The sequence below is a fragment of the Capsicum annuum genome, chromosome 2 (assembly GCF_002878395.1).
Source record: "Capsicum annuum cultivar UCD-10X-F1 chromosome 2, UCD10Xv1.1, whole genome shotgun sequence".
NCBI lineage: Eukaryota > Viridiplantae > Streptophyta > Magnoliopsida > Solanales > Solanaceae > Capsicum > Capsicum annuum.
In genome coordinates this window covers 140383311-140395412 of record NC_061112.1, presented here as the reverse complement: position 1 = coordinate 140395412, position 12102 = coordinate 140383311, and the positions used below count along the sequence as shown (strand labels likewise).

The 12102-nt window shown below is 35.5% G+C and overlaps 1 protein-coding gene and 1 long non-coding RNA gene across 4 annotated transcripts in view; one reads left to right on the top strand and one right to left on the bottom strand.

Moving 5' to 3' along the window:
• LOC124896058 overlaps positions 1-7325 on the top strand; it is a 10701-nt gene extending 3376 nt beyond the window's left edge. Inside the window, exon 2 of the long non-coding RNA XR_007052460.1 lies at positions 7059-7325. This is a non-coding gene — a long non-coding RNA (uncharacterized LOC124896058). The remainder of the gene's footprint in view (positions 1-7058) is intronic.
• On the bottom strand, positions 228-11833 carry LOC107859977 (50S ribosomal protein L30). 3 transcript variants are annotated; one of them, XM_016705152.2, is made up of 5 exons: positions 11614-11833; positions 10337-10411; positions 7465-7684; positions 7212-7337; positions 228-472 (listed from the first exon to the last, which is right to left on the bottom strand). In XM_016705152.2, the coding sequence occupies exons 3-5, from the start codon at positions 7654-7656 to the stop codon at positions 431-433; spliced, it is 360 nt and encodes a 119-aa protein (XP_016560638.1). In that variant the 5' UTR covers positions 7657-7684; positions 10337-10411; positions 11614-11833; the 3' UTR covers positions 228-430. The 3 variants fall into 3 exon arrangements, with proteins under 3 accessions (XP_016560638.1, XP_016560641.1, XP_016560640.1); XM_016705155.2 differs by having other exon boundaries at positions 7184-7337; positions 11614-11819; XM_016705154.2 differs by having other exon boundaries at positions 228-467; positions 11614-11819.
• Between the last annotated feature and the right edge of the window lie 269 nt (positions 11834-12102).

The following is a 12102-nucleotide window of genomic DNA, read 5'->3' as shown; positions in this document are numbered from 1 at the left end:
TATTGTTCATGCCTTTGGCAACCAATTGAATATGATAATATCCCTTAATCGACACCGAAAGTTTTTCTAACGCCTTAAGATAATATTGGTGCACCACAATATTATCAAAACCAATAAGCATAAAAAAGCTTCAAAGTCTATTAAGTTTAAGCACAAAGTACAAATAAAGCGTGAGATTTAACGAAAAAACGCTAGTCCAACACTAATAATATAAGCAATGACATATATGAAAAAAAAAATCATTTTTTTAATGAAGTGAAATATTAATTGTTTAGTGTTAGTCTCTTTAGAAAGCCTCATTGACAAGGACAAATATGTATTAGAAATTAGGACCTAAGCTGCACACTAAGCCATGCGACCGCTCAACACATTTTGAGTCTAGCTTCGAGACTTATGCGCATCTTTGACAACACTGGTGCACCCACAAGCTTCAAATCCTGGGTTCGCCTCTTGTTTTACTGCTTCTGCTTTCCTGAAGCAGAACAGAAAAGAAACTTTTCCTTCAAAAGAAGCACTTCGATAAAAAAAGAGTAAGATTTACAGCATACTTCCTAAAAGAAAAGGTGTGAGCATCTTAGTAGGAAGAGTAAGGCCGCTGGAAATTGCAAATGAATTAGATTTGCAGGGATGAATTCTGAAGAGTTTTTTTTTAAAAAAAAACAGGTAATATAATGTACAATCAACATATTATAGAAAAAATGAGGCACTCGAACAAATAAAATTCTCTGTAGTGGGAAAAAACTGCATCACAATTACACAAGTAAATGCATAAGTTTGAGATCGAAGTATGCAATTTGAGATAGTAGAGTTCGGTGATTTTTGCCCCTCTGAGAAGAACTACAATATAGCAGTAGCCCTAAGAGGTCACCCCATGATTGAAAATAAATTGTAATAATGAGTCTCTTCTCCCTAACAACGTAATCCTTTAGATGGGTCAATTCACACGTCATCAGTGAAAAAAAAATGTTGGAATCGAATCTCACCACTAACCAGAATTATTTACATACTTTATCTAAGAAAAAAGTCAAGCGAGGAAACATTATGCAGGCATATTCAAACAAATAAAGTACCCATTATTTTTGACAAAGAAAAAGTATCCATTCTTTAAAAGCTGATCTTCTAAATGAAGCGATTCACGTGATTCAACACATTATGAAAAGGGTACGGGGAACTAGAAATTTAAAATACTATCTCTTTTCAGAAAAATGTACAACGAATAAAGAAGAAAACTATGGAAACAAGAGCACTCAATATTTTTGTGTCCTGGATAGAAGCATAAGCTGTGGTTACACCAATAAACGAGAAAAAATGTGCATTCATGGTTTTAAAAAGCTGCTTGATCTCTTAAACGTGTAGTAGTCGAGCCAAATAAAAACTTTCTTGTAGACTAAACTAAAATAGTTAACTTAGACAAACCTGTAAAAGATGTAGCAAGTCTCGTGCAAAGAGAAGTAAAACTGGTGTAGACACGTGATTTTGTCCTCTTAAAGTTCAATTTTTATTCACTTTTACCCATTTTTATTTTATCCTACCATGTACCCTCACCCATGTTATTATACCCTCACAAAATACAAAAAATAACAAACTCCCTAACAAATCCTATCCTATCCTAACCCCTACATCTTATCCTAACAACTCACCCAATCAAAATAAACCACATCACACCCTACGCCCCTACCCCACATGACCCCACCTACCTGACCTCACTACCCCACCCTCACCTCACAGCATATATACACACACACAAAGGGACCATAGACAGGGAAATATTCCATTGATACACATTAAAGAAAAAAAAAATACCAAGAACCGGATGATGATTTTTTTAGTTTCTTCCTCACAATAACAGAGGGTCCATTTTTTTCTCTTTCACAAAACTCACGCCATAGACACCCAAAAACCGGACCATACGCACACATGATAGAGCTTAAGGGAGATGGAGCTTCGGAGAGGAGATAGAAGCTGAAGTTGAGAGAGAGGGTCGCGAAGAGAGATCGAGATCGGAAGTTCGAAAGAGGAATTTTTTTATTATTTTTTTTGACCGGAAAACTCATCACCAAGAACCAGAACTCGCTGATCGAATCAGCCTGAAATCTGCTTGTTCGGGTCGATTCCAGCTTATTTGGGTCGATTCTGACAACATTCAGACTGAATCCAGCGAGAATTGGGGGTGCGGGTCTTGCTCGTCCTCAATTTTTGTGGAGAAATACAGCCGGAAGGTACTGGGTTTTCTTGGAATCCGATCCCTGTTCCAGCGTCCTGCCGCCAAGCTCACCAGAGCTCCGGTACCGTGAGTTTTCCATTATTTTTCTTTCCTCTGAAATTCCAGTCCTGGTACTCGTTGGTTCGTTCGGGTCAGTTTCGTCTGTTAGGATCGATCCCGATAAGTTTTTTGAATTAACTCCGTTGGAAAAGTCGTCGAGAACCAAGATCGAACAATGAAATCCATCTGAAATCTGCTTGAACGGGTTGGTTTCGGCGGGTTTGGTTCAGATTTTGGACTGTTTGGGTTAGATTTCGATTCGTTCAGGTTATGTTTCGGTGTGTTTGGGTTAGATTTTGACCCGTTTGGGTCAGTTTTGTCGGTTAGGATCGATCTCAGGCGTATATTGAATACTTTCAGTTGCTTTACGAATTGGTTATTTGAATCGAATTTCGGGTTTCAATTTCTCAAATACCGAGCTGGACAGATTTGTCGGAGGCGGGTTTTCTTTATCTCGTCGAATAATATTGGTCAAAGAGCGGTTTAAGGTCCATCCCTCAACTCTATATTCTTGTTATTGTCTAAAATGTGTTTAATTGTTGTGATTGTGTATGATGTGATCGTAGTTTGTGAGTTTTGTCGACGTTATGATGTCATGATTTTTGTGCTCACGGTGTGTTTTTTTGATGATATATGAAACGAATTGGAGTAATTTTGGTGTAATTGGTAAAAACGAAGCTAGCGGGGGTTGGAATCGAGAAATTGATAAAAGTTGATCGTAGATTAACGTTGGTTTGTTGTCTTTTTGTTCCATTCGGTACAAGTGAATGTGATAGATTTATGCCATGTTGAAATGGATAGGCAATATAGGTTCGGGTAGGCAAGAATTTAAGATTGACGTTTTGGTTGTATGTTGGAATGTGCATGTTTCTTTGTAGTTTATCGTATTTAATTCAAATGTATTCATTTAGCCGGAAAATGCCCCGAGATCACTTGTATTTATTCATCGGGGAATGCCCCGACGTATCATGTTGGCGAAAAATGATCGTGATGAAGGCCCGCGGCATCGGGTAAGACATTGGAGCTTAGTCTAGATTTAATTTAGAACAAGATTTATATTTTCGTATTTTTCTATTTTTGGACTGTATAATTGAACTAGACTTTACATTTTGGATTGTTTTGTTTCGTTTGATTATTTTGCATGTTTTTTGTGTGGTTTATACATTTCTTAGTGCCAAAAAAAATAGTCGATACACTATCAAGCGACCGTGGTTGAACCACGGGATCGAGAGGTGCCTAACACCTTCCTCTCGGTCAACAGAACTCCTTAGCCGAGATCTCTGTTCGCAAACCAGTTTAAAGAGTCAAATGGTTTTGAAAAGAATTTTCTAATGGTGACTTGGCACACCAGATTATGCCAAGTGGCGACTCTAATCTCAAAAATGTAAAAACAATCCTTCTTCGAAACAAATAATTTTCATTTCTTGTCACTTAAATAATTAAAACCCTTTCGACCCTTAAAACATAATCTTTGGAGTCGAAAAAGGGGTGTGACAACTGGATTCTATACTACAATCCCTGAGAACCTTGAATTAGAATATTTGCCTTTGAAACCAACATTTTACAATAATCACTAGTATTTGAAAATTCAAGGGCAAGATAAAAGATGTGAAAACATAACATAATGCACCAACACTAAGCCTTTGGTGACATGAACCAATGATGTGGACCATCAAAGCGTAAACCATTGAGATTTCACCTATTATATCACTGCAATTGTTTATCTTTTTCTTTAATTATTTAAAAATAATAAAGACCTTTTTTCATTCTAGTCAGATTTGAACACAACTGAAAAAATGTTCAAGAACAGGTTAGTGTAAACATCCATTTCTCGACTATAGAAACAGATTTTTCTCTCATCCGCTGCTACAAATACCAAGCTTAGCATTTCATGAAAAATCAATGATGATTTCGCATATTTACCAAAATTCTATTATTCTAGTCTCTTTGTATTACTTTGAGAAGAGTAGATATTGGGACATTTCTGTGACATTCGTAAGTGATAAGTATCTCCTATAATCAAAACAAAGAAAATTGCTTCCCTAGGAGCAAAGAGAATAGTCAACAGTAGGAGCATTACCATACCATTAGTCTCTACATGAGCATACACGTAGCGTGTAGGCACTCTTCAAAGTTGAGCGAATTAAAACATTAAACAGATTGATACTCAACAAGACTTAGAATAATAGGGTCCTTCAAGAAAGTAAAAGTATGAATCTTCTGATTGAGGATACTTAACCTTAGAAGGTTCAGTAACCCGTCGGGGACGCACCTATCCACCAACATAAGAGAATGGGGAAAAGGGAAATTAAAGGTCCTCTTGAAAGTGTGGTGAAATTTCTCTTAAGATCAAATTGGTTGGTTAGTCACTTATCAGTTATCACTAGATACAAGTTTCTTACACCCAAAAACAATGCAGAAAACTATAAAGCTGTGCATTACTCAATTACTGCATAAAAACGAAAACCCAAGTCACTCAATGAAGATGTTAAAATAATCCAGAAGAAACAATCTGTTATCTGTAGCACAATGGCAAGCCCTGCTAAGTGCTGCTCATTTCAATGAGCTTCACTTTCAACCAACACTCCCACTCAATCTAGGAGTCCCTTCCTTCCACCGCACTCACTTACTCTTTCTGGTTCACTTATACCTATGTCTAACTAAATCGCGGATCAAGCTCACAGCATAGAGTCCCCACACTAGTACATACACAAATACTAACATCCACAACTTTCAAACGTAACCAAAATCAAATTTTGAAGATGATAAACTCATTGATCTCCTTATCTTAGGACCTTAGGTTCTTTATCGACTTTTATCTTACTTTTCCCAACATCCACATAACTTGTCAAGGTGAATTGGAAACTCTTAACTGATGGGGTTGGACCTTTTCTCTGCCCAACATTAACCAAAAACTGAAATTTGTTTTTCTGTTCTTGTAAAATTATTCATCTTTCTACGTAAAATCTTGAAAAGCAGGAAGTGGGCTGAGCACGTGATTTCTTCTCATCTATTCTAGCCTTGGTAGACAGAGTTACTTGTGGGAGGTGCACAGTAAACTGTCCCGGACACCACGGCTATTAAAATAAATAAATCTTGAAAGCAGTTGAAAATCAAATTCAGGACAGAACCCAACACATCTTTTCATTCCATTACACCCTAAAAGAAGAAATTTTAGAGAAATCCAAGGTGACCCAAGACGATAAACAGAATGTTTATTCACAAAGATGCAACAATAAGGCATACTCACAGTTCAAGATTATCCCTAGATGCAATTGACCTATTGAAATGCACCCAAAGAAGAAAAGATTTTGATAAAGATAACAATAAAATTGTAAACTTACTTGTGGGGGAATGCTCTCTCAAGTGAGAATTCTGCTTGTGCTGAGGTTTTAGGAGTTTGGGTGAGACTCTTCGGCTTTGCCCCTTTGGGCTGTAAGCATTGGTGGGTTACTTACTTTGAATTTGGGCTATGATATGTATAATTTGAATAAAAATTAGTCGAAGGAAATTCAACATCTATTATATGTCTTAAAAAATAATTTTGGTCATTTATAATTTTTTGAAAGGGGTTCATGAACCCGCTTATCAAAGGTTAGCTCCGCCCTTGATTGTACGCAATCATACCTTATATTTCTGCAAAAACTGTTTCTACGACTTAAACTCGTGAGCTCCTAATCACATGATAACAACTTTACCGGTTAATCGAAAGCTCCGAACTCTAGCCTTACCTTTTTTAGTGGAAGACGCCTTTTGAATATGTGCCATGGAAAACAAGAAAAGAATTAGTGAGCTGGAAAGCAACCTAAATCGTAAAAACAAGGTCATGGGAGAGAAATATATTCTGTCGTGCTTCATAGGTGAAGCAACCTAAATAATACTGCACCCAATATGAAAAAGTCCACTAACCGAAAGCATTAGCATTACTAACGTACGCTTTGATCCCATTAGCATCAGGCATGAGAAATTTTGTGCGATATCAATAAGGACTATATTGCAAAGCTAAATATTATTGGGTGATCAATAACAAATTAGTACCATGAGGAAAGGGTGAAATCGATTTTTGGTGTTTCGGGTTAATTTTGATTCTGACCCAATTTAAAGACATGAAATTGGGTCCAATGAATTTGTTAACCTCAGTTGAATAACCTTTTGAATATATTGAGCTCGTGTAGTGGATTACCCACTCTTGATAATATATATTATTTTCTATTTCATATATTTTATTTTATCAGCAGATCAAAGATAAACAATTAAGATAATAAGGATGGTTGAGCAACGGACTTAAAAACCATGCATGCTTTCTCGGTCGAGCTTGGTCAGATGGGGCTTGCCTAGTACAATTTACTTTTGTGTGGTTTGCAAGCTTTTACACTAAATAACTCAGTAACATTTTGTGTCAAGTCAGAAATCACATGAGGAGGTTCATAAATAGCAGCAAAGTGAAAAGAGGAGACGAGGAAGAAGAAGATAAAAGAGAAGGAAAGAGAAAAAGAATGCAGTGAAAATCGAGCTATATTTCCCGGAGAAACCCGAAAGATCTAAGGTTATTCCTAACCTCACATGAACATAAAGCATTCCTTCATAGCATTTTCTATATGCATGACCACAAAATCATTCCTGGTTCCTGGTAACCTCGTATCAACGGGCTAGAACCAGTTTTTAGTTTACGCGCTTCTATCATCTTTCTTCACTTATTACACAATAATGACCTTATCAACTCTCTAGATTGTTCCAGAGGCATAGTGTTTTCTACTATAGCCAAAAAAATCATAACCACCACCTGAATACAAAGGTTCGATGCAATTTCATAGCATATGCTGAGAGCAGAAGCTCCTACTACAGCTTCAAAATGTTCCAAAATATTACTTGGGTGCACTACATTGTCGGACCATTAGCAGGACAAAATTAAAAACTGACCAGGAAAGAGTTTCGACAGTTACTGAACTGAATCAGCTGCAGGGGCTGCGTGATGGTTTATAACCAAAGGAGGGCGTAGAGCTTTGTGATTAGCTATTTTCTCCATACGTGCCTTGTACATCTCTTCTGTCTCAACGACAACCAATCTTTTCACCTAAGATCAAATGAGAGAAAAAAATATAAATCTTTGGTGACCACAAAATTTGTATAAACCAGACTAGATGAAGGTGAGAAAACGCATTAAACTATAGTCCATGTTGAAAGCATGAAACTATTACAACCTGCTGAAGCATTCCCCTAACAGTAGGTGTGTTCCATCGCATTACAGTCCGGTTGCATTTGCCAAGACGCAATGCCTCAAGGGTACGCCTATGGAGCCTTCTTGTGCCCGGAATACCCCTTACAAGGGTTATGTATAGATTAGGGCTCCATGCGACTGGAGCACAAGCTTTAAAAGCGTTGTAAGCACTCATCTCTTCCTGTTTTACCGCTTCCGCTTTCCTGAAGCAGAACAGAAAAGAAACTTTTCCTTCAAAAGCACTTCGATATAAAAGAGTAAGATTTGCAGCAATAGTTCCTAAAAGAAGTCTCATCTTTGTCTAAATCAAAAATGCAATTCAATATATACATCCCTCATGCAACACACATTATTACAGTAATCATACAACACACTACATCAACAAATCATTTAAGCAATTCAAATCAACAACACTTACACAACGAATCCAACAACATTCAAAATACTTAAACACTCCTAATGATTTTTCACTAATTAAAAGTTAAATTCAAAAATATATAAAAATTATCTAAAAGTCAAGTCCATCATCAAAACACTAAGGAGTAGCCCCAACAAACTCCTCATCACTCTTTGTTTCCTCTATGTTTACAAATTTTAAAACACAAGTTCACCTTTGAAGAACTACATTAAACCATTTTCAAGTCGCTTACACACTTTTCAAGTGACTAGTACACATTTCAAAACACTACACTTAGCCATTTTCAACTCTCTAATTCACTTCTCAAATGACTAAACTTAGCCATTTTCAAGTCATGAATTCACATTTCAAGTATCAACACTAAACCAATTTCAAGTCATGAATTCACATTTTCAAGTGATTACAAATTTCAAAACACAAGTTCAAGTTACTAAGTCACCAATAAAACCACATTGAAAACAAAAAAAATACCTTTAAAGTCCCTACACTTAACCATTTTCAAGTAACTAAGTCACCAACCAAAAACATTCTAAACAAAAAATCACCCTTAAAGTCCCTACACTTAACCATTTTCAATTAACTAAGTCACCAACCAAGTTACATTCTAAACAAAAAATCACCTTTAAAGTCACTACACTTAACCATTTTCAATTAACTAAGTCACCAAACAAGTCACATTCTAAACAATAAAATCCCCTTTAAAGCCCATACGCTTAACCATTTTCAAATTACTAAGTCACCAAACAAGTCACATTCTAAACAAAAAAATTCCCTTTAAAATCCCTACGCTTAAACATTTCCAAGTTACTAAGTCACCAAACAAGTCACATTATAAACAATAAAATCCCCTTTAAAGTCCCTACGCTTAACCATTTTCAAGTTACTAAGTCACCAAACAAGTCACATTCTAAACAATCAAATCCCCTTTAAAGTCCCTACGCTTAACCATTTTGAAGTTACTAAATCACCAAACAACTCACATTGTAAACAATAAAATCCCCTTTAAAGTCCCTACGCTTAACCATTTCGAAGTTCCTAAATCACCAAACAAGTCACATTGTAAACAATAAAATCCCCTTTAAAGTCCCTACGCTTAACCATTTTCAAGTTACTAAGTCATCAATCAGACCACATTCTAAACAACAAAATTCCCTTTAAAGTCCCAACGCTCAACCATTTTCAAGTTACTAAGTCACCAAACAAGTCACATTCTAAACACAAAAATCCCCTTTAAAGTCCCTACACTTAACCATTTTCAAGTTACTAAGTTACCAAACAAGTCACATTCAAAACACAAAAATTCCCTTTAAAGTCCCTACGCTTAACCATTTTCAAGTTACTAAGTCATCAATCAAACCACATTCTAAACAATAAAATTCCCTTTAAAGTCACTACGCTTAACCATTTTCAAGTTACTAAGTCATCAATCACTATCACATTCAAAACAAAAAAATTCCCTTTAAAGTCCCTATGCTTAACCATTTTCAAGTAACTAAGTCACCAAACAAGTCACATTCTAAACAATAAAATCCCCTTTAAAGTCCCTACGCTTAACCATTTTCAAGTTACTAAGTCACCAAACAAGTCACATTGAAAACAATAAAATCCCCTTTAAAGTCCCTACGCTTAACCATTTTCAAGTTACTAAGTCATCAATCACTACCACATTCAAAACACAAAAATCCCCTTTAAAGTTCCTATGTTTAACCATTTGCAAGTTAATAAGTTACCAAACAAGTCACATTCAAAACACAAAAATTCCCTTTAAAGTCACTACGCTCAACCATTTTCAAGTAACTAAGTCACCAAACAAGTCACATTCAAAACAATAAAATCCCCTTTAAAGTCACCATTTTCAAGTTACTAAGTCACCAAACAAGTCACATTGTAAACAATAAAATCCCCTTTAAAGTCCCAACGCTTAACCATTTTCAAGTTACTAAGTCATCAATCACTACCACATTCAAAACACAAAAATTACCTTTAAAGTCCCTACGCTTAACCATTTTCAAGTTACTAAGTAACCAAACAAGTCACATTCTAAACAATAAAATCCCCTTTAAAGTCCCTACACTTAACCATTTTCAAGTTACTAAGTCACCAATCAAACCACATTCAAAACAAAAAAATTCCCTTTAAAGTCCCTACGCTAAACCATTTTCAAGTTACTAAGTCACTAAACAAGCCACAACATCAAGTTCAAATACAAGAAGCAAGCAACAACAAGATGGCAACAAAGAGTGATAGTGAATCGAGCAAGGCCACACACGGCTTCACTAGATTTCAATATGAACAATAACAAGAAAATAACAACAATGCTAGTGAATCGAACAAGGCCACACACGGCTTCACTAGACTTCGATATGAACACTAACAAGAAGATAACAACAATAGTGAATCAAAAATAGCCCCAGACGGCTTCACTATGTCAACATACCTTTGATATTTTCCTTAATTACTTGATATTTCAAAATGGCACCTTCAATCTGCTTATAGATTCTCTCACGGGAAGCTGCAACATCAACAAAAAGAATATAAATACATAATACAAACTCCATTTTAGTAAAAAACATTAAGAGCATATAAATAATTTCCTCCAAAACAACTCAATTCCAACAATCCAAATACATAATACATGAACAATCCTTGCAAAAAGAAGTGTCATTATAAGAGAATTGACTAAATGACTAAACAAAGTGTATTTACTCAAATTTATATTTTCAAATTTCAAGCATAATTAATAAGGCTAAATTGGTAAAATAAATCCCTAATTATTATTTTCTTAATAGATATGTCAAGTCAATAGGGGCCAACTAATACGAAACGGAGGGAGTTAGTATTTAATTTGAGTTGTAATTAATGGCAAAGTGCTTTCACTAGCTCCTGAAATGGCTTTAATTATCTTTGCCTATGTGAGTTTACAACTACAATATTTATTTTAGTTGTAATGTAATGAATTGCTGACTTTTCATTCTCACTCTTCCAAGTGGTTTCAGTAGTTCTGAATAGGATGGGTATATAATTAAGTTCTAATAGAGTTATTGATGGACATGAGAGCTACATGATCCAAAAATTTTACTCCTTTCATTTCCGTTTCGATTTGTTTCTGTTATTTTTCTTCAAAGTTTGTTCAAGAGTATCTCTTTCTTTTTGATAACTTTTAAATTTTAACTCTCTAAATGACATATTAAAACAACAAAATTAAGAAGATTTTAGTATATTCTACGTACGAATTATATCTTCAATAAATTACATGATTCAAATGTCTTCTTTTACTTTGTTAAACTTTGTGTCAAATCAACAAGTAAACAAAACAAATAACTCCCTCAATTGGAATTTTTCTGTGAGCCACATTATTTTCCAACTTATCAATCAATGAATGTCCTCAAAAAGTTACAATCTTCACGAAAATTACCAACCATCTATATTAAATTCCACAAAATCAGCTAAAAAGATACAATCTTTAAAAATGTTCCTGTCCATCTAACTCAAATTTCAATCAAACTGTTATGGAACCACATATAGTTGCGAGAACATGGGTTGCACATTCGCTATAACGGAACATCTCACTCCCTCTCATACACACACACAAAGAGACAGAGAAGCTAAGGTTAGCTAAAATTCAAGAATGGCACAAGTTGATTCACAGTTAGCTAAAAATGATCGCTCGGCTATCCAAAATTGCAAACATAAGAAACTAATAATTTATCTCACCGGGACGGAGAGAGCGGCGGCGGCGGCTGTTTGAGAAGGAGAGACGGTGGCGGCGCTGTTGAGGGATGAACGGAGGGAGGCGGAGCGGCGACGGAGGTCGGCGAAGAAGAGCAGCGACGGAGGTCGGGAATGTTTTGGTTTTAGAGAGAAGATAGAGAAGAGAGGGTTTGTAGAGAGAGAGAGGAGAGGCGGCAAAGATTTTTTGGGAAATGAGTTGATTAGGGTTTTGTTTTGTTTAAAAGGAAAAAAGTCGGTTCTTTGGATCTCAGTCGTTGGATCATTTTGATCAACGACTGAGATAAAATATGATTAAAAAAAGGTTAAAATTGAAATTTAATTTACGGCGAAATGAAGGTCAATTTTGACTGTAATTGACATTAATTGAGTATAAAATTGTCTAAAAACTAAACACAAAGAAAAATTCAATGAAATTGACTGTTATTTTAACAATAATAATAGTGGTAGATAATGTATTTGAAAATTGTGAGT

What these genes read in the sequence shown, in the direction of transcription:
- LOC107859977 (XM_016705152.2), bottom strand. Translation starts at nt 7,656, where the DNA reads ATGAGTGCTTACAACGCTTTTAAAGCTTGTGCTCCAGTCGCATGGAGC. An exon ending in TTAGGGGAATGCTTCAGCAG is followed by an intron (nt 7,338 to 7,464) that starts GTTGTAATAGTT and finishes ATTTGATCTTAG; the next exon opens with GTGAAAAGATTGGTTGTCGT. An exon ending in CAGCCCCTGCAGCTGATTCA is followed by an intron (nt 473 to 7,211) that starts GTTCAGTAACTG and finishes GTTCTGCTTCAG; the next exon opens with GAAAGCAGAAGCAGTAAAAC.